We start from the raw sequence: 23057 nt of genomic DNA, 5'->3' as shown, positions 1-23057 counted from the left end.
CTGAGTCTCATCACAATGTGTGGCGCCGGCTGCGTTCATGTGTTAAACCACATCTACCCGGCTGTCCTGCTCAGCGTGTAGCAGAGAGTCTCTGCTGCGCTCCCACCCATCGCTAACCTCCCTGGTTCACCTCGATTTAGTTACTCTGCACTTAATCTGATCCTCAAATTAGGGGAAAAAAATCATCTTGGAGACCTGAGAGGAAACTTGCTAAAGAGATTACCTCAATGCAGTTAGTGGAGCGACGCCTACATGACATCACAATCTGCTGAAGACAGACAGAGAAAATACATCGCTTATTTTACCACATCTAAAGCTTTTTTCTGATAAATTTTAATTTTAGAAAGTGTACGCCTACAAACAGTTTCACATTAGTTACTCAAACACTTGTAGTTTATTCTAATGATGAACAAAATGGAATGTTTATCGGTTTTAAAACTCTTTGTTTTGTGTTTTTGTGATTTAAAGCACTCTGAACTGCCTTGCTTCTGGAATGTGCAATATGAATAAACTTAATGGATTGATTTCAATATTGATGTCGATGGTGACAGCCTCGTTTTTTCAGTCCTCTATGTAAGTTTTAATAACAACAAGGCATTGAAGGCAATTATAATCCATCCAACATTTGAAATACATTACCAAAATGCATGGTGTCACTTTAGATATAATATTGTAGTAAATAAGACAAGCTGGCCTTTCAGATTGTGATATTGCAACATAAAGTGAAGCTCTATTTGCCGTCCATTTCTAGTCACAATCAGACTGGAACACAATTTAATCAGTGAGTTGATAATAAAATACTTTTACCAAATTTATCTTTGTCTGATAGGATTTGTTTTACTGTCTGAAACATTTAGGTCTTAAATAAAGTGAATATTGTTTCACAGTCATGCACACACTTGTGTTACATTTTGATGAGATCTGCCCCTCTCTGCACATCAGGTTGACTGCAGATAACAAACTAAGATTAATTGTAAAATTGGTTTTTCAAGTGAGGAAATAATGCTGAGTTTTTATAAACTCTGAATGCCCTGCATGTCAGAGTTAAATTTAAAAGAAACAACATTAAACGTGTTTCTTCTTAGGAACCGGAGAGAAGATGAGTTTCCACAGAAAGCATTTCATTTTGGATTTTGGGTGAATTCATCAAACAATGGAGACTTTCTTTTCTTTTCTTTTTTTTTTTCCTCAGGATTATTAACAGATAACAGGAAAGCAGCATCTTCACACCTCTGTTTCTGTCTCTGCAGATGTGATCCACACCGTGGGGCCGATTGCCCAGGGAGGGGTTGGCGAGAGGGAGAGGAGAGCTCTGAGGTCGTGCTACTGGAACAGCCTGCAGACTGCCACCGAAAACGCAGCTCGATCTGTGGTGAGAACATCTGGATGAGATGAATCTGACAGGGAACAGCCAGGGAGGGAGAGAGGAACGATGACAGACGAGGTTAAAATGCAGAGAGCCCAGAAATCTGTAAGAGACCAACAGAGGACAATAGAACTAAATTGCAGGGTTTACTTTGTGGTGAGCATCTGTAGCTGCAGGAAAACCAGAGGTAAAGAGAAAAAGATTGATCATATGTAGTCTTTTCAAAGGAAACTCTGTTCATGCTGAGGCAGAGAGAGGAAAGCAAAAAGGGAGTAGGAGTGTTGTATTGTTAGGTTATATAGAACACGCCGGATTGGATGTTTCACAGAGAACAAAGTCAGAGGAAAAACAAGAAACATGAAATAAAAGCAGAGGTGTGGAGGTTAGGAATAAAACCCAACACGTCATTTATCAGCGGCTGCTGCGTCGTTTCATTTCTGACAAACCCACAGACAGATGCAACAGTCATCCCTGCACATCCACAAAACGGCAAGTCATATGTTTCTGTTTGGCCTCGAGGGAGTCGTGAGTCACATCTGCCATCGCTGTGTGTTAAAGCTCAGCAGTCAGGTTAAATGATCTGAGCAGGACGGGGGGGGAAGCGTCCTGGCATCTGCCGGCACTGCCGCATCTGACAGCAGGTTGAGAAGCTGCCAAACGTGAAGTTTTCTGGCAGCCTGACTCACATCACGGGCTGCAGGTTCGCATGGTTCTGCTAAACATGGATCTTATTGACTTACAGTTACAGTGCTGCACATGAATTATCCAAATGAACATCTTGGTTCTGTTAAACACGTTTAGGTTCACCCGCCGTCATCTTGGTCATTTTAACTCGAGTAGGATTACATTTATTTCTCCTTAAAATGCTGAGGGTTAAGCTCTTTAATGTTGCTTTTTATTGCCGGGTATGTTAGGAGTGGCCTTACACACTTATTTATTAATTATAGACATAATTTAGATGTTTTTTTGGTTGGAATATTTAAAAATGATTAAAACAGTAGCTGTGTTCATAGGTTTGAGGCCTTTCTGGATGATCTGTGAGACAAATTGTTTTATTTTGCCTTCCTTGACTGTTCAGTGAGTGTTTCAAAGATGTATTCCTGGCACGCATTTAGTTTTCTCAGCTTTCAGCTTCCTCCATTTGAGCTGAGGTCATCTTAATTACAATGTGTCTGTGGGGTCACATAATTGTTGTATGCTCAGGCTCCTGCCGCTTCAGGCAGTCTGCCATGCTTCTTCCAAACATGTCTGTGTGTAATTGTTTTCTAATATACTCTGCTTTTAGAAACAGTTTCCACTTTCACTCTGGAGTTCCTATCAGCAGTCAGTATCCAACCTGCAGCCAGGAATCAATCAGTCAAAGCACTTTTGTATAAAACGAGAGCAAAACAATGAATGAAAAACGTCAGAGAAAATAAACAACGCAACAAAATAAACTAAGTATTGGTTTGACGGACTCAGGAAAAATGTCTTGCTCATAACAAGGACGCACTAGAAGTGGACTTATTTTGACTGAATTTCTAAGTATAGATTATAAAATCCCGATTAGTGTTAACATTAAGTATGCGCAGTAAATGAAAAAGTACAACCAGACAGAATAGAAGTAAAATTTAAACCTAAATCAAAGTCAAACTGGAATAAAAGCTCATTCTTTATGACTACAGAGCAAAACGACAACCTGGACCAAACCTCTAACTTTTATTTAAGATCCCATGTTTAGGGGAAGCTGGACTTTTCAAAAACCATTTACTGTACTATATTAGATTATAATATTAGATAATGTGTAAATAATAAACTGTACCAATGACATTACTGACCAGAGTGAAAGAGGCTTTATTTCGTCCCTCAGCAGAGAATTAGCTGCATGTGCTGAATGAGACGGCCCTGACTGATGAAGAATAAATGATTTACAAGTTTTAAATGAAGGATTTTTTAAATTATTATCATTCATTGAAAGCTTTTCTGATTAAATTATGAAACTGAATACAGTAATCATGTGCTTGAATGCATTCCAGGCTAAAGAAAAGCTTTTCTTTGAACTTTGAAAAACAAGTTAGTCGTATAACTTAGCTGTTTTTGAGCACCTTTAGCCTTCGTCTCAGTTATAATAAGGAAGCAACAGAATCGAGCTCAGGTTGATGCTTTTTGTTAAATTAGAGAGATTTTAATGTTAAAGGTTACAAACAATTGTTAATAAGCAAAATCCTCACTGGTTGTTTAAGACCTTTAACTTTATCTAGAACACATTTATCAACTATTTTGGAAATATTAAAAAGAAACGTGACTTTAAAATCTTGTTTTTTTGTTCTATACGTTTCCTTTTAATAAATATGTTTGGAGTCATGAAACACAGGATGATGGATTAAATACATAAGCAGCTTTATCACATTGTTCAATGTGAGCCTGAGGATTAGATTCTGGTAGATGGATAACAAAATAAACTCTGGACCCTCGACGCTACTTACAAGAGTGTTATTATACGATAATAACACAAACATGATGGATGTAACATGGGTTGCCGCTTGCAGAGAAGCCTGATAAAACTGCAGACTGACAAACAGTGCAGTAGTGGTGTTATATAGAAAACCACATGAGAGGTTTTTCATCTCGAGCAAAATGAGACATTGGTGAACAGAGTTGTTTACTCTGAAATAATGTTTTTGTTTTGAAAAAAACAACAGCAGGTGTCAGACGCCTGCAGCCTTTTTTTTTTTTTAGGAACTTACAGTTTTTATTTCACAGTTACAGCCACATACCCGTGGAGGTGTGTGTATGTATGTTTGTGCTTGTTTATCTGTCCTATGTTTGACAATTTGTGGCATATTTACCAACCGTCTGAAGACTGATGGGCCTTATGGAGACCAAAGCCTGGTCCTAATGTGGTAAACCCATTGTTTCAGGGTTAGTCTATAGAAATGAATGAAAAATGAATGGATGTCAGTGCAAAGTTATTGTGAAGACAGATTATTGTGACTGTGTCTGGAAACTGAATGCATCTAAATGGAAAGCTGTTGTAAAATCTGCCTCCTTGGAAATGCGAGATTAGACCAGAAACCGCTGATTTGAATGATCTAAATTCATTTCACAACTGGTTTTACTCCATATTAGTGATTTACAGGCCTCCTTATGTGGGCATTAAATTCATTTTCCTATTCATAGTGACTGAAAAAGGATTTGTTAATGAAGTAACATTGTTCTCACTTTACCAGAGATAGTATGAAAGGTCAAAATTACACGTGATGCTGCAGCTTATCTCTGTTTATTAGAGTTTTCTAAAGTATTACAGAATTTAAAACAGAAAACCACTTGAATTGCTCTGAGAATGAACCAACATACTGTATGAGTCTTTTCCTTATTCTGAAATAGCAGATTTTAGCAACTGGTTTGAATTATAGATTATAAAACTGTGCCAAACTATGTTTTAAATAGTTCAGATGAATAGAGAAACTATTCACTCATATATAAAGGACTTAATGTCTACTCTGGGTAAAAGTGGATTTTTTTTCATAATAGTTTAAATGGAAAAATATAAAATTAGCTCTAATAATTTGTCATATTAGGATAACTGTGAACATATCTACAAATGGGAGTTTTCAGATGTTACTCTGCTGTTCTAGTAGATGATGAAAAGTTCATGCTTGAATAGTTTTATGTTGAAATGAAAGATTTTTACTTCTGCTCATAGACATACATCACAAATTGAATTTTTTATGAACAAAATGCAGCAGTCGTGTGTCACAAGCTGTGCTTTAAAGATAAATAAGCTTGGTAAATAATGTAGGATTCTCCAGTCCAGGTCAGATGAGGCTAATTGGTGACCTGAGGTAACGTAGCTGCCAAAAATAAAGGAACAAACTGTGGCGCTTCCCTTTGCAGCTCCACCAATATGTGTCGTGATGCATATAATAAAATCCAGATTAGATAAATGGCTTTTTAAAATGTTTAAAAAGCTGATATTTAAAAAATAATGAAGGATCTTTCTTCCAGTAAAATGTGTAGGATAGTTTTCTGATATGAGCTGAAATGGAAACGTGTCTGATTAAATCCTCTGCCTTCGTTTCTCCGCAGGCTTTTCCATGCATCTCCACTGGAATCTACGGTCAGTATCTGTTTCCTCCTCAGACCACAGCGACGCATCAACGTTCGTCTGTGTGAACGCGTTCCGTTACTGTCTCCGTTTACCCAGAGTGCCGAGCCTCTCGTCTCCTCTAACCCCGAGGTGGTTTACAGATTAACGCCTGGGATTATAGCTGGCAGATTATGATAGATTAGTTCTGAGATTGTGTCAGAGTGACTGTAATCCCTTTCACGCTGGCAGAAGAGGGAGTTTGGGATAGTGCTTAAACACAGCCTGGGGTGCCGATGCTATGAGCTCCAGTTGACACCTCTCTGCCGCTGCTGGAATGCAAACAGGTCCAGATTAATTTGGTTTTTAATTTGTCTCTTCTTCTCCGCTGCACCTGTTTTGCCTCACCACTTCGTCTCTTTCCTGATTAGACTTCTGAGCTGCTTGGAAAGCGTAGAGCTCCAGGGGTTAGAGCTCCCCCTACAGGAACGTTACAGCGGCTACGAAGAACACTTGAGGAAGATGTTAGCTGAGCGGTAAACCAGAGCAGAAAATCCAAAAATGTTTTCTGTTCAGTTTTTAAAGACGATGTCAGAGCTTGGAAACAGTTGTCTACACAGATTGTATTTATGTCACTATCCCACCAAACAGATGACTGCAGTATCACCATGTTATTATTTTACCACTCTTCCTAACAAGTGGCACTTTTGAAAGCTTCATAATTTATCTCAAATGATCTCCGATCCGACAACCAGCCATGGTAAAAGGGAGAGAGCTTTAATAATGTCACCTGGCAACATAAAAAACTCAGAGATGTTATCGGTGGATTCAGAGGAAAAGCTTGGCATTGTTCTGTATTTATGCGAGTTGAAAAAGAAACGTGTTATTATGATTAATATGCCTTTGTTACAAGAGATCTGTTACAAAACAAATATGTGATTTGAAGCAAAAGGTAAGAAGGCGACTGTCAAAGTGGACATTTCTATCCGTCTCCATGTCTGAAAAGATATTAAGACATGAGCAGCATGAAGGAGAACAGTGAGGGACTCAATTTCCACATCCAGTAATAAAATGTAAAACAAAATGCCAGATGATTTTCTGTCTTCTCAGCTACAGATTAGCTTCATTCACAAAAGGCAAATAAATCACTCTAATCTATGAAAAGACAAAGTTGCAGAATTCAAGTGCCTCTCCACCTAGAATGAAAAATTAGACTTATTGCAAAAAAAGAAATCGAAAGAAGTCTTTCAAAGATTCATAATGATGTCTAATTAATAGCTGGAGTTCAGTTTCATTTTCTGCAACAATTTTGATTTTCGGCATTGTTTGCCATTTGATAATGTCAACTTCTTCAGGTTTTAATTACAGCTTAAGTTGTGCTAGAATATCAGCCGTAAGCTCAGCTCTTAATTAAAGTGAACGTGAACTCGTGTTATTCACATCTGATTTTTATTGGTGCTGAATATCAGAGTTTTTTACAGTTTTTTATTTTAAATTATATTGAAAACAGAGCTAACTACAGTTTACAGTGTTGGTTTGTCGTGTCTCAGTCGGTTTTGATTTTAGCACTGGTCCATGTTCGGTGGAAAAAAGACCCACATGGAGGAGAGCAGAAAGGAAAAATAACTGAAATCTAGTCCGTAGCACAGCTTCATCTTACAGGAGCTTAGAAAGCAGATGTTTCAAAATCTGTTTCTGAACCATTTGATTGAGTTCGTATTAGAAGTTATTTATTAGGACTTTTTCTCCAGTCAGTCATGCTAATAAGTCCAAGGTGAGAAAAGGTCCAATGAAGTCAACTTAAGAAGTATTTGACTTTCATATTACTCTTGAACAGTGATCAGATTGAATAAACTCCCCACCTGGAAACTTCTTCACCTGCCGGATGATTAAAATGTGATGATACATACTGGCAACTTTTCTGCTGAAAAGGAAAGTCGATCCAACCCACTGAAATAAATCTCCTGTGTAATACAACAAATATATCTTTAGATAAATTCTCTATCTTTTAAAACCATAATAAAAGTCTGACCTTTACTGCTCCGAGACATCCATGTTTGAAAGTTTTTTTTTTTTTAAATGGAAATCTGTTTTCACGTTTCTCTTTTTGAAGAAGAGACTTGTTTAAGAAAAATGTTCACCAGGATGAAAAATAGTTTGTGCAGCCAAAATCTGAAAGCAATCAAACAGAAGGTGTAGTGAGTAAATATCAGGATGAAATAAATTACAGGCCTCCCCTTAAAGCCTAAAAGGGCTCAAGTTTCCAGCCTGATGCTCATCACTCTTCTGTCAATCAAACAGCAGCAGTGAAACAGAGCAGGACTCTATGTTTTAACTATGGTAGCGGATAAAAAGTGGATAATTTTTATTTTAATTGATTATTAAAATGGTCGTTTTGCAGCCTTACTACTAATTAAACTCTAATTCCAATTCAGTTCCCACAGATGGAGGAAAACTATGTTTTTAGTCATATTAAATTTGTTTGTTTGGCCAGAAAATGAACATTTTGAAGCTTTTTTTTGTACTGGTAAAAGGTCTCAGCTGCCGAATATTTGTGGCAGTCCTGCTCCGTCTGTCTCCTCTCAACCAACAAGTGTGTTGTGTCTGCATCTCTCCGGATTAGGCGAGGCGAGGTGAGACGAAGTGAGGAAACGGAGCTCAGAGTCTCAGAGTAGTGGAGAGAAAAACATACCTGTCTCCAGAAAAAAACACAACATCAGCCAAGTGCAGCGACACAGATCTGTTTCTGCACCTGTTCTCTCACATTTTTGATATTCTGTGTGTTTGCGCAGGATATCCACCTGAACAGGCGGTGCATGAGGCGCTAGCAGCCGTGAGGGAGTTTCTTGATGCACATCATGACAAGGTGGGTCTATACGCGTGTGCGTGTGTGTGTGTGTGTGTGCGTGCGTGCGTGCGTGTGTGTGTGTGTGTGTGTGTGCGCCTGCATGATTGGCAATTTTTCCCTGCCATTTCCTCCAGGTATTATTTCTTTCACAGCTGTTGTTTTTTGTTTTCTTGTAAGTGCGAGAGGGTACATCGAAAAAACACACAGCGACACGCGCGCACACACAGCCTCCCAGTTAAACGCACACGCCTAAGTTGTGGCTCTCGTGCTCATGGCCAAGTCTGCGTTTTAATTGGCTCCTTGCGGGACCAGGCCCGACTTGCTCAGAAAAAAAACACACACATATGCACACACACATTTTCCCCCTGGAGAAAAAACAAGCAGAGAAAAGACAAAATGATGGAATAGATGACTGGAGGGGGGGAGAGAGAAGGGTGCGATCGGAGACAATCGGAAACTTTCCGATCGGCCGTTTCTGAATCCTCCACCTGTCATTTCTGAAGCCCCGCCCCCTTACAGGCGCTTGGTGTCAGGGGTTATTATTAGCTCTCTCATCTCCAGAGGCTCTGTCGCAACACCGGCGGACCGATGCCGTCAGCCTGTGCGAGCAAAACAAATCAAACATGTACATCACGCAACTGAGCCCAAAAGAGCCTCACATGTTTGGCTGTAAAACCAGAAAACTAACTCAACAGGGCACGTTTTTTCCTTTTTTTTTTTTTTGTATTCCACCCACAAGTTCCTCTGCTGTGGGTTTTTAAAGTAAATAATTTAAAAAATGACTTTATTTGCATACATTTGAAGCTTTGAGTGTGCACAAGAGGAAAATGAGCGATTCTTCTTTAATTAAACCCCCCTCTGTTTTAGATGTTTTACATGGAGTTTTGTTGGGCCTGGTTTGGCTCGCACTGCTGTTGTGCGGTAAATGAATTAGAAAATTACAGACACAGTAAGACACAAAATGGACTCGAGACACGAGGCAATGTGCCAACACACCACATCAAACGCAATAAATTTATTTATGAAACTACAGCAAAATCATTTTAAGAGAGTAAGACTCATGAGTTTTGTAGTCGTTTTATGATCCAAATTAGTTTCAGGCGGTCGGAAAGGTTCAGCTGAAGTTTTCGTTTTGCTGCTGCACTGAGGCAAACATTTTTCCTCTCAAAGCCTGAAGCCAGTGTGAGGACTTTTCACTCTCAAAGTGGATTGTTTCTCAGTAATTAGTCATCACTAGCTGTAGAAATGAACTCAAACTTACCCAAAACCTTAAACCTCTGATGATGATCTAAAGTAAAGAACCAAAGTCCAGGATTTACGTAGCTGGTGAGTGGAGTCGAGATCTTCACACACACACAAAAAAAAACATCCATACCTCCTTCTCTCTTCCCATCTCTTCTTTTTTTTTGTCCATCCATCCAATGTTATTGATTAGGTTTGTTTGATTCTAATATTAATATGTATTTAGCATCAATCAAACTGAGGATTACAGGGTAAAAACACCAACATAGTCACTATTGTCAAGGTTTATGTTTATTTTCTCCCGACACACCAAAAGAAACCTAAGCTACGCTAATTCTGTTGAGCAACAACTACTCAAGAGAAAAAAAGACATTTTAGATATAATGAATTGCTTGTTTAAGTCTATTCTATTCTCAATTTGTATATTTATGACTTCTAATACGGTATTAGAAGTAAGTGGGAAATGAGAAGTGAGAAGGTTTCTAAATCAGGACTGGATTTGATACTTTGTCTTCTACTCTGGACCCGTTTTCTATATTTCTAGAGCGATAGTTGAACTGTTGACATGAGGAAACACTGACACAGTAAACCTGTAGTGTTTTTACTCAATAGTTTTTTACTGTGAGTGTTTCATACCATCTCATGCCGACTTTCAACAGCAGAACCACAAAAACGAGACAGAAAAAGAAAGACGTCTCGTGTCATATTCACTGAATTTGAATACTGCTGAAGCATTCATTTATCTCAGTTACTCCATTCTCTAAGTGATTAATTACACACCCACTGATGTTGTCAAGCCTTCATTTATGTAATTTAATGTAATTGTCTATTTATAGTCAATAAAAACATGGTATTTAAAATTAGAATATTGCATCAAAACAACATAAACATTTTTGATACAGCTTAATGTAAAGAGTGTTTAACTCCTGAAGGTTATTTTCAAAAAAGTATTGAATGTTGTGATTTGCTAAGAACCCACCAGGTTTCTGGTTTGGTCCTCATCGTAATTCAAAAGGCAGTCGAGGTTCAGCTTTTCCTCTTTGGCGTTTCCACTGAGGGGGAATGAACTTAGTGTGCGCTGCGTCCACCAGACTTTCCTACAATAACCAGCTAAATGCTTCCACTTCCAAGCTGCTCTTGGCTGGGAAGGCTGTGCTGAATGCTAATTGAATGTTGATGTTTTCACTTTCAGAAGAAAGTATTCACAAGTTTTTGCGCCGTGTTTCCATTAAAGATGAGCAGTCACGAGGGAGCCATTACATTTCGTTGATGTTATTGTTAGCAGCAGCATCTGCAGGCTCTCTGCTGTAGCGTTATCAAAATTAGTTCCTCACTTTTTTTTACCGTTTCCTGCTGTGAGCAGAAGCACCTTAATGTGCAGGTTAGATTTTTAAACCTCAGCCCGAGGGATGTAGTTACCACACATTTCCATACCTTCCCTTAGACTCTATGCAAATCTTTGGTGAGTGATGGTAATTGTGTAGCAAGCCTGGACTGAAAACCAAAGGCTGTGGGCGAGCCAGCTGCTGAGAGGGATCCGTCTCTTAAACTCCCTCACCTGCTGGGAGGAAAGAGGCAGAAACAGCCCGGCTATAAATCGGGATGAGATGCTGGAAACAGAGAATCAGAGAAAGTATGACTCCTGTACAAATATTAAGGTGGTGATAATGTTAATCAGAGTGAGAGCAGCTTTGGGCCCTGCAAAGAGCTGCAGTAACTTTAATCACCGGCTTGAATCTGAATATCTGCGTTATATCAGGCAAAAATCTGAAGTTGTACTCTGCACCAATCGTTCATGACCATATTACATCAAAAAACTATTTTCCATTGCTTTACGCATACTAAGTTATAAATCAAAATATTCCAATAAAAGTCAAGATGTCCTGTTCAACTAGAAATACAAACAGGGAGAAACAAATGAGCCTCAGGCAGGAAAATGATAAACGATCAGAGCTGCTGCCATTGGCAAAGTTAGTCTATTCTACATGCTCTACATCTTGTTCTCAATTATCCTAGTTTATAGTGGACCCCAACCTATTTGGGGTTCGGTTTTTGCTGATTCGCCTATTCACAGGTTTTTTCTGTGGAGCAAAATGCCTCATGGGAAACTGAAATGCTGAAATGCACCGCTGGCCCTCTGTTGTTTCAGCCAATAAAGCTTAAAACAGGCTCTTTACTTAAATAAAGTGTTTTTCTTACCATCAGTTTATCATAAAGATCCCAAACACTTCTCTAATTGAATTTATAAAAATAATAAAACTTATAAATTTGTATTTTTTTGTATGCAACGGCTGTTTTTTTATGGCGCTAGTAGCTGGAAATCTGGCATACATTTGATGATCAGCTGGAGCAGAATTGAATTATCTCCTGTTTCCTCAAAGACACGACTGTCAGACACACTTTGAGTTGAGGCTTTGATAACCTTAGTTCCCCATCTGGTCATTTTCTTATATTGTAAACAGACAACATACTTGCTGGCCAAATACAAGGATGGGCAGAAAATGGAGAGAAAATGAGTGAAGAAGCCAAAGTTCAAAGATAACCTTAAAGGGTTAGCATTATGTATATTCCAGACACAGTTCCAATTTGTAGCATGATCAACTAACTATGTTACCTTCAGTTGTTATAGAAATACAGTAGATATCAAACATTCAATAGAAATTTGACTTTGCTCTGTCTCTTTAAGAAGCTCCTGCTGCTTTCAGCATGTCATCGCAACAATGTTCCTACATTATGCCATTTATAACCTCACAGTTCCAGCAGGTGCACTAATATCTGCTGCTGCTAGTCTGAAGGAACTGTGTGAGAAGGCATGGAGGAGCTTTGTGGAAATAGGTGATGCTTTGTGAGCAGAGCTAAGACGGTGTGTGTAATACAACCATCCGGGAGGCATTTATTCACCCCAAAATGGCCGCCACAGGAGAACCAAGGATGTCTCAAACATGTATGAAAGAATAAAATTACACTCCTGGTATATTTTTGATGAGCGAATAACATTATAACATAATAGAAAGCTCAAAAAAGTTCATTATATATAATGTTCCCCCTTTAAAAAGCCCTTTAGACGGAACTATTGGTAGGACCACTTAAGGAGATCAAAAGAAACTCTGTCTCCTTGGAAACAAAGAATAAAGGGCAGGTTTGCAACTTTTTCACAGTAACATAAAAGCTGATAATACATATGCAAGCCTTAAATGACTTATTACAACTGGAATATAAAGCATAAAACATAAAATAACCAAACCCAGCAGCAGAGCTGAAATCCACCTGAAAGCTGTATTGTTGCTTTGTGTCGTTTTCACGGCTTAACACTGATGGAAATGCACTAAAAATGCAGCTTTTCTTCTGGATTCCCACTCTCACAATGGGAGTGCCATTAAAGATTTCCTCCAACTCATTTTTGTCTCAAATGTTCGTGCTCCTCCTCTGTGCACAGCCCCTGCTCTCTGTCCTCAGCATGCAGTGTAATAAACGTCTGGTCGCGGCGGCTTCATAATGGAAAGATAATGGTGGAGTAATGGACTGATGCATTAGCTGCATTCTCACACATACTGTTCCCACCTGCAACTGATGACTTCACATTTACTGCATATGCTTGTTATAAAGGTCATTTATGAGTGCTAATGTGTGTGCCTTGTGTGCTAATGTGTGCATGTGCGTGTGTGTCTTGTGTGATTGTGTGTGTGTCAGCTGGACAGAATCATCTTCTGCGTGTTCCTGCCGACGGATAAGGAGCTGTATCTGCAGAACCTCCCGCTCTACTTCCCTCCTGGTGAGCCGTCTGCCCCAGAAAACACAAACACACACTTTTTAGAGCACCGACAGCTCAGCTCAGTCAAATTTAACTACTTTCACTCACACACACAGAGAGAGAGAGAGAGTGGTGGGAAGACACACTTAATCATCCACTGTGCGCTGTTTGCACTTCCAGCACGTTCACACAAGCAGGAGGCCAGTAAACACTGACTGAGTAAATGTTTCCTGTTTAGATCAATTTAATTACATTAAATAAACATACACTTTTCTCCACATGCACACACAGTTCATAGTGTCTTAAAGCACAAACACACACACACACACACACACGTCAGCTCAGTCAGATGTGAGAGTCATAACCGGTACAGAAAGGTCTCGACCAAAGAAAACAGACTGACAACTTCTCTTCCTGCTATTCTGAGCCACTTCCTTTCATTCACTTCACCTCACCAGGCTGATTATTGTAACACTGACATGTCTTGGTGAGCTAAATGTAAACATTGATGTTGGTTTTCACATAAATGACTTCAGAGGTTGTAAACAAGACAGCTGTAGCGGCTCTCTGCCTTTATTTAGCTGCAGCGCAGTTGATGGGCGCGGGCAGAGTTATTACAGTGAGTGCAGCGATCTGTACGAAGGTGACGGCCAGCAGTAACAAGCAGAAAATCATCCATGCATTCGCTTTGTTTGTTGTTGGATTGTTGAGTTTAACCTTCAGAAGTCCCTGATGCAATCTGATAGAGCGATGCGCCCTGTGGAAACATATCAAACACCTGATATGAGGGAAGGCTGCGCAGCAACCAGATGAGAAAGCACCGAAGCGGTTTCAGTCCTCAGCTGGTTCTGGATCAGGTTCTCCACTCTTTCTTCAGGGTTTTCCATAGTCAGGAAGCCACTTAGCAAAACGTTTCCTCCATTAAATGTTGGATCTCAACTCTGCTGTATTCTGAGTTTCTGCAAAACGTCCAAGCGGCGTGAGATGTCTTCTGTCTCCAAACAAACGTCCTGATATCATTCACTCTCTCATGTACAAATGGGGCTTTTAAGCAACGATCGATGGTTGTGAACGCTCCTTAAAATGCCGACCAGCACTTTTTTACACTGGGTTTATAACTGAGCTACAGATGTGTGTCACACAAACTGTTGCAAACAGGATTCAGCCGGTGACATCAAAGGGCATACACCGGAACCTCTGAATCCAAATTTTATTTGCTCCAACAAGCAGTTTGTATCTCTAAAATGTGCTTTTGAAAGCTCTTTTTGGCTTTGAAAACAAAGAAAATCAAAATAATTGTCTCAACAATCCGCCCGCATCCCACCAAAATATGCCCAGCTCATAAAATGCTTGTCATTTACAGCATAATAGTCATTACTCTTACATTGTGACATTGCTGTGGAAGCATTGTATGGTGAAATAAGGATGAAACAATAAACAACAAGAACAATTAACACAGTTTGTCTGATACACCCACATGTCGGATATGATGGAGACGTTGGAGGGAAATCTCTGTATTTTAAAGTATTACAAAAATTATTTTGTATTTTTGGAGGGACAAACACGTAATGGCATGTTCTCCATCCTACAACATTCAGCCCAAAACTCAACACAACAACCTCAGACGTCGCTATGGCAACCGAGTGTTACTATCTCTGTCCGTCCTCTTAAAAACAAAGCAGCTCATTTGGGAATGCTGCGTGCTGAAACACTTTTCTGACGTTGCACACATTGTTTTGATGGCCATAAACATTAACGTATCTGAAATGGATGAATATGAAATAAATAAATAAAGGTGAGGATAAAGTAGTCGAGAACACAGCTGATGGTTCTTGAAGTGAGAATGTCAACGCTTGAATTTCAGTTTATAAAATAAATATTTATCAAGTGGGGATGAAAGGAGAAATGACAGAATTTAACAATAAGTTCCTTTATATGTCAACTTTTAAGCTTCTTTCAGCATTTCTGCAAGATTTACCAGCAGCCAGCAAGAAATAAATCATTCAATAAATGCAACATTTCAATTTAGATCAAACACATTGTTTTGCTGTTTTTCCATATTTAGTGTCTTTATTTGATTTTTTTTTCTTGCCTTTCTCCACTTCAGCCTGACCCGTCCCTGCCGATTGTAGCGAAGGTAACCAGCATGCTGTGTGCCAGCTAGCTCAGAAGTACTTTAGGAAGACAGCTTGTATGTGAAAACTTTCCTAACAATAGTTTAATTCTGGATCATCCTTCTTCAGAGTCTAAGAAATGAAAGATTGATCTGTGTGGTTATATTAACTTTAGTAACTGCGTAAATTTGATGGGATTTCATGTTGGCTCGTGCTGTTACATGATGACTTCTCCCATTTGTTTTGATTACATTTGTGATTTATAGAGTTATGCTGCTAAACGGTGCGTCTGCTAAGCATGATCGCTCATTCACTCAATTATTCAAATTAAGCGTCAGTATTACAACTGCAGTCTTAACCCCTAACGCCCCGCTTTTACCACCTACATAAATCAAACTCCACCTTCGTCCTCCTAAGCATTTTGTGAGCAAAATTTCAACATAATTGAGCCTTCTGATTTTATTTCTTATTACAGAGTTCAATGTATCAGAAGAAACCCATTCAGAGAGGCTCCCAGGAGACCCACAGTAACAATCAGCTGCAGCATTTCCTGTTAGCAACGTTCTGGTTTCTTTATTCGTCTGGGTTAAAGAGCAGGGAGACAAAACTGAGGCATTATTTTAACATTCAGTGAAAATATCGAAGCTACGTTTAGCAAAAACACACATGAGAAAATATTTTTTACTCTTACTTTTTGTCACAAAATCATTTTAACATTGATGGGTAAACTTTTGCATTAAACTAAAGTTTTGTTTTGTTTTGGCCGTTTCCTGACTTATGGCAGTGCACACACTCACCCGCCGTACCTAAATGGCATGTTTTGCTGTCTTTCCCATTTGGAAGAATTAAGGTATCAAGTTCCTTGTTGCATCATACGAAGCAAAGCAAAAAGTCGTGTTAGTAACTTTTTGACCCTCGACTTTCAAAACGTGAATTTTACTTTTAAAAACTGCGTCAATAACATTTATTCTACGGGAATTGCTCTGTTAAAAACATTTTATAAGGTGGTGGGATTTTTTTTTTTTAACCTCCGATGAATACACGTGAAAAGTAAAGGCTGAAATTATTTTACATTTTCAGTATGTGATTCACTTATTGAGGAAGTTAAAGGATTACAAAAATGTAACTGTTTCCCTAATGAGTCCAGACTTGAGGTTCGTTTTGAAGGATTATTTCTTCACTATTTCTGCTTTTTCTGAGCCAGTGACTGAAATCTAAGTTCATTGAATGTACATATAAACCTACAGTGAGATGCAGCTTTATAAAGTTTACTTTCCTGTTGTTGGTTTTACTCCATTTTGCCTTCAGAAGAGCTCATTCTTCAGATCCATATTCCTCCACATCCCACAGGTAATCTATTAGATCGATTTCTAGTGATTAATACTCAGGAACATGGCTGCTTCGTACCCTGACCAGTTTAAGCTAACAGGAAATGACATCACAATCTCAGCAGCTCTTTGCCGCACGTAAACTTAAACATTCACTCCCATCTTCTGGAGCTGCTTTTAAAAATGGATGCAAATTAAGAGAAATAAAAAAGTAAATTTAAACCACAGCGGACAAACTTTACTCACTCAGTCCAAGCTACTTAATTTGAAATTAAAAGAAGAAGATTTAAGTCTCCATGTGGGAGTAAAAGGCAGACAAATGCTTCAGGCATCTGAATACATCACGCTGCAAAACTCTGATCTGAATCCTGCTTGACGGATCAAGGCAACATGGTTGCTATACCATAAAATAAGGATTTGCATCACGCAAAGTAAAATCCCCCAACACACAACTGGTGAAATAGGAGAAAAGCCGCCAGTTTAAAAGCAACTATTCAGATTGACGATTCATTTTGTGGACAGATCCAACCAGGAGGGTTTTATCTTTTTATTTCTTCTCTGGCTTCAGGGAAGATCAATGGCTAAAAATAATGATATCTGAAGCTGCGATGCACTTGGACCTGCATTTTTTTATTTTTTTATTTATTTTATTTTTTCACCAAAGATAAAAACGTTGCAGGACTAAGTGTGAGCGGTCAGGACACACTGAGGGTCTACATTTATTTACAGTCGGTCTCACATGCAGCGTGATTCTGGTTCCTTTTATCTGCTGCAAAAGGTGGAGCCTCATAAATGCAATATTTGATCCATCTAGAAAACAACAGAGTGCAGATGTTTTATTCAATCTGTATCTAACCTTTTTAAATCTTTATCTTTGGCAGAGACATTATTGCTTTGATATGAGCTTTAAAGTATCAGGGGGGAGTAAGCTATGAAGTATTGAAACAAAGATGCAGGCGCAAATTGTAGAACAGCTTTATCCTTTATAGACACAAACAACAACATACAGAAAATCATTAATAAAGTTGGGATGAAACAGAAGAGCGGCTTATTTCTGTTTTAAAAACATTCCTCCTTTTCTCCCCTTGGGTGGCTTTAAATTACAGACCATGTTTTAAGAAAATAAATAGAAAAGGGTTAATAAAACTTTTATTCATAGCGCCGCAAGCGTCCTGCTTCATAAGGAACATTTTCGAAGCGCAAGTACCAGGAATCAAGTGTGTAAAAGTGGCGATGTTTTATACACTGAAATGCATCAGGCAGAAATGTATATAAACTTTCTTTATATCAGGTTTATTACGTGCACGAGTCTGGATCAATGTGCTGAAATCAGATGTTTCTCTCCAACTCGTCTTTAGCCTCCGAGGTGAAGATGAAGAGAAGGTTTTATTTGGCAAATGGCAAAAATAAAAAACGAAAATAGTACATCAAATATGTTCAGATCAAAGGTTGTAGCAGGATAAAAATAAAAAGTCTGAATTTTGACCAGTTTCCCTGTAGTTCTTTATTTCTAACCCAGTAAAATGACATTTAGTTTCATTTCTTTTCAGCAAAGTGAGCAGTAAATTACACGTTGTAAGGTATGAAAACATTTTAAGAAGAAATGTGAAGCACTTCTTTTGGGTATCTTTTATTATTTAGGATTAAAAATATGTTGACATATTTATTTATTGACATACTTATTGTCAATCACTTCAATCCTTTTTGGATATTTTAAGGCAAATTTTCATATTACATATTTTTCTGACTTTAAATCAAGACACACAATAAATTATCCACACAATTAAAAACTTCATTAAAAACATATTTTAACTTTTTAATCTGCAATTCTCCGACATTTATTTATAAGATATAACAACTTTAGTTTCACAGCTCATTAGTTTATAAAAACAGGTTGACAAAGGATATTCTCTAACATGACAGACATGCTTGTTGTTTCTGCTAAGAACAAATAAAAACGTTTGTTTGTGATTAAAATGCTGAAATGATTTGTTCTATGTGAACGAATTATTCCCAGACGACTGCAGCTCAGCTTCAAAACAACCACAATTATTTTTACAAAGTATCAAAAATATACATAATTAACCTATCATAACTTTCCCAAATGGATTCCTCTTGATAGAAGATCTATTTTTATATTATTCAACCAATACGTTTTTCCAGTGGAACATAAAATAATTCACTCCGCTCAATGAAAGAAAAATCTTTATTCTTGTAACTGCTGAGCAGATTTTTCCAAGTTTCCAGTTTTACTTTAACTGTTTCTCTGTGTTTATGAGCTTCAGGTGTTTAAGGTTGGAAGGACTCCATACCATCACCCTGATCTTCAGCTTTATAACATTATTCCCTCATCAAAAACAAATATGGAGTGCTGTTTTGATCCTTTCATGAAAGTTAGAGAAATCCTTTAGTTTCCATGGCAACAAGTCACCTGAGCAAAACACCTGAGTGAACCTGGCCCCGCCTTCGAGGATGAAGCTCCTCCTCAGAGCTGCAGTTTGAGCTCCCGCCTAAGAGTAGACCTCCTCCACTCAGCTCCTTCAGACTAGCCAGCAGAAATTAGCAAACACCTGGTGGAACTGAGCATCTGCTGAAATCATTATAGGAGCTGCTTCTCAGTGAAACGCTGGTTAAATGTTGCTAAAGGGAGACCTGCTTTTAAGGCGTAAAATTACAAAGTGAAATTTCTTTACATTCCATATATAGAGTATTTGTATAAAACGTAAAGTTAAAATAGCTACTTTATTGTGCTATAAAATGCCAATATGTGCATGGAAAATACATAATGCTGCCCCTTTAAAAGTAAGCTGAAATAACATAGGATCATAGATAGATAGATAGATAGATAGATAGATAGATAGATAGATAGATAGATAGATAGATAGATAGATAGATAGATAGATAGATAGATCCTTTGACTGTGCAGCAGAAATTGCAGGTGTGCTTCTTTAAAAAGCTCGCTGCCTTCCACTTTAATGGACATGCTGCAGGTTTTTTTAGCGGCGCTGAAAGGTGCTCAGCGGGTAGATGGACCAGAACCGTCTGCCTGTGTGACAGAGCGGCTGCAGGCAGGCCTCCAAGCCTCCTCCATAAACCTAATGTGTCTCCAACACCTGGCGCGCGCTGCCCACGCTGGCTGTCCGTTTGATGTACGTTCGTGTGCTTGCATGCTTTGAATTGGGAGTGACTAATCCTCGCTAACAGTGGTGAGCAGACGCTCCTAAATGCCAAAGCGCCATAAACCGCTGTGTGACCTGGGTAAAATGTCCACTTCACTTGTTTTACAGTTTCCAATATTTCTCTGCTTGCCCCCACAGAGGCCACTGTCAGGAGCAAGCTCTGAACGAGAGGATTTCTGAGACTCGGTTGCTGTGGATACGCGGCGCCACATCCTGACCCCTCCTCCAGATCAAGACCTTCCCCTGCAGCAAGATTGCTTCTTTCTCTCACATGTTGATTAGTTTTTGTTTTCTTTTTCTGCTTCTGAGAGGTGTTGTGATTAAGGTGGGAAATGATGTTAACTGTTTTTATTGAATATCTTCCTAAAGCTGCTTTAAACCTGCGATCCACTGCTCAGCCCCCCCGTGAATCACGTGTCCTGTACGCGTCTGCATTCCAATTAAATGTGTGTGTGTGTGTGTGTGTGAGAAACACGACAAAGCTTATTAAAGCAAACCTCACAGGCCTCTTGTGTGTGAAGTGATTATTTCTCTGGATGTGATATGAGTCAATGAGTCAGGAGGCCACTGGGAACGCATTTCACATTAATATTTGCTTCTTCATTGTCTCATATCGCTCTGTGCAGGAGGCTGGATGAGAGGGACAATAAATACTCGAAGAGGGTTTAATTTATTACGAGTTACTCTTTCAGGTTTCAATAGGTGACTGTAATAAACACGTATTTTGACGACGTTAACACACAACACCCCATCATGACGTCTGGGCAAAATCTGCATATGCTTATTCACATTTATTCATTTATTTTGAATATATTTGCAAACTATTGTAAGGTGTCATAAGATGTGAAGCTGTCTGAGTGAACTGCATAAGTAACTACAACTCATCATTTTGTCCTTCAAAAGTTATGTTTGTCTTCATCACCTGATGAATGTTTGAGGTGAGAACATATTTTAGTTGAACTGTTGTTGAGCTTTAAATCTGAACTACTGTCAAGTAAAACTAAAATGCAGCGCTTTGCAAATTTTTAAGGCTTCCGTGTCCAAGTCCAAATTTATATGAAAGCAACTCATCGTTTATTGAAGGAAAGAGTTTTAGAGCCTTTTAAAATAATTGACCCGCTTTGGTTTTGATGCTTCTTGTTAAAATTTGAGGTTGTAGAGGGGCTGATAAAGGACAGGAGAAGGTTTGGAGAATTGGATAAAAGGATTAAAAACAATCCAGGGCACATTTTGTTTTCCAAACACAATATATTTTGTATTTATTCTTCTTCCTGATGCTGACAGGGGGTCTTAAAAACAACAATACTGATAATAATAATCAGAAATTTATGCCTTTAAAATTTAAGACATTTCATAGAAATGTCTTAAATTACCTTTTGTTGGCTGTTGCATATGTAAACTTTGGTCACTTTGGTTTCCTCCTGTGGTTTTTGAGAAAAGCTTTCGCTGCATTATTTTTTCTATGTGCCGTAGTTCTGGCTGAGGAATTTTAAGCATTATTACACTTTGATAAAACTACAAAGCCCAAGATTAAGGACGGTGAACTGCACAGTGGAAAGCAATTTACAGTACGACAACATTCAGTCACTCAGCGAACACATGAAAATATTTCTCCCCCAAAAGCTGGCTTATTTTGTTGTTTCTTTAAGGAATTAAAATCAAAACATTCCTGTTTGCTATTCACTCCAGGCTCCTTTGTAATGAAAAGTATGTTTAACAAGAAGGAATTCAGTAGTTGGCTAAAACTGTTTTACGAAAAACACAATGAATGAAGCCAGAGATGCAAAACGCTGAGCTGAAAAACACCAAATGGATAAAAGCTAAGACCATACAGAAGGCAAATGCAATCAAATTGTTTTTTTGTCCATATGTAGGCCTATCACGATGACACATTCTGCTGGACGATAAATTGTTCCGGAAGTTATTGGGATAAACGATAATATTGTTGTTTTGAGACCATTTTGAAGTAATATAAGTGCACAATAAAAATACAAGAGCACATAAGATCAGTCAACTTTACATCGTAAAGTTGACTGATGTCAACTTTACATCAGTCAACTGATGTAAAGTTGACTGATGTAACTTTACATCAGTTAAAGTTACATCAGTAACTTTAACTGATAAAGTTACTGATGTAACTTTAACATCAGTAACTGATGTACAAGTGTTAAATGTTCGAGTGAACATTTAACACTCGAACTGGAAGACATTTTAAATATCCCAAGTAAATAAATAAAACAAATAAAATGAATTTTGACATCTTTCTAACAAAATTGTGCTTCAAAAAAAGTGCTAGTTGAGACCAAAACACCAAATTAGACTTTTACCATCCAGTTTTTGGTAGAAAGACGGGAAAAAAATAGATAAATGATAAACTATGGCAATGGAAATAATTGAGTTTGTTTTAATTTATCATGTGATTAATTGATTTATTGATTATCGTGACCGGCCTACCCATTTGCAAAACTCATCAGACTTTTTCACTGCAGTCCGAACTTCCCAGTTCTCATCTTTTCACACCGGAAAAAAAAAGAAGAATCTGATCTTCTATATGTGGAACTAATTTGGATAATGTCTGCAGTCTGAACGGTCACGTCACATTAACACAGTTCAGAATGATAAATATTAATTTATTTCACACTGGAGAATCACATAAGTTGGTAAAGTTCTTCCTTTTCATTTGTTGGATGCAATATGTGGCACTCGAATTGCTTCATCAAGCCATTTCTTTATCTCTATGTTTATTTCTACTTATGTCAGAATCCGTCCACCATATTGGAGAGCCACGTCATCAAACTCAACAACCCAGCAACCTCATCTGACCCTTAGATCATCTGTGAAGTATTTACAACAGGAACGTGAGAAATGCCACACCCAGCGATGCAAACAAAGCTGGAAGTCGCTGCTAAATCAACCTGGGCGTCAGCTTTATTCCCACACTTCCACTGGTATCCACTGATTTGGTGTGTGGATTTTTCTGCCTTGTCCACATTAAAATGGGTGAAACTCTGTATTCCAGACACCCTGCAGTAATTACCTTCTGGATAAATTAAATTAAAAAGTGAAACTGAACTGAACAGTCAGCAGTCCCTGATCATCCCCTGTAACAGCCCATCCCTCCTCCTCCATTTCCCTCCTGTCTCTGTGCTGTTTAAATCCCATC

The 23057-nt window shown here is 38.4% G+C and overlaps 1 protein-coding gene across 4 annotated transcripts in view; it reads left to right on the top strand.

Moving 5' to 3' along the window:
* The window catches only part of macrod1 (mono-ADP ribosylhydrolase 1), a 173488-nt gene extending 153088 nt beyond the window's left edge, over positions 1-20400 (top strand). For 3 of the 4 annotated variants that reach the window (XM_081611610.1, XM_008420437.3, XM_008420435.3), the window contains 5 exons: positions 1251-1372; positions 5435-5465; positions 8225-8298; positions 13213-13294; positions 20033-20400. In XM_081611610.1, coding sequence (XP_081467736.1) covers positions 1251-1372; positions 5435-5465; positions 8225-8298; positions 13213-13294; positions 20033-20058 — 335 coding nt within the window. In that variant the 3' untranslated portion in view covers positions 20059-20400. Of the gene's footprint in view, positions 1-1250; positions 1373-5434; positions 5466-8224; positions 8299-13212; positions 13295-15380; positions 15411-20032 lie in introns of all 4 variants that reach the window. The other variant, XM_008420436.3, reaches the window with a different exon arrangement.
* Positions 20401-23057: the final 2657 nt, after the last annotated feature.

The sequence above is a fragment of the Poecilia reticulata genome, chromosome 10 (assembly GCF_904066995.2).
Source record: "Poecilia reticulata chromosome 10, P_reticulata-male-v2, whole genome shotgun sequence".
NCBI lineage: Eukaryota > Metazoa > Chordata > Actinopteri > Cyprinodontiformes > Poeciliidae > Poecilia > Poecilia reticulata.
Note: the sequence above shows the minus strand (reverse complement) of the source record. Positions and strands in the feature narration are given on the sequence as shown.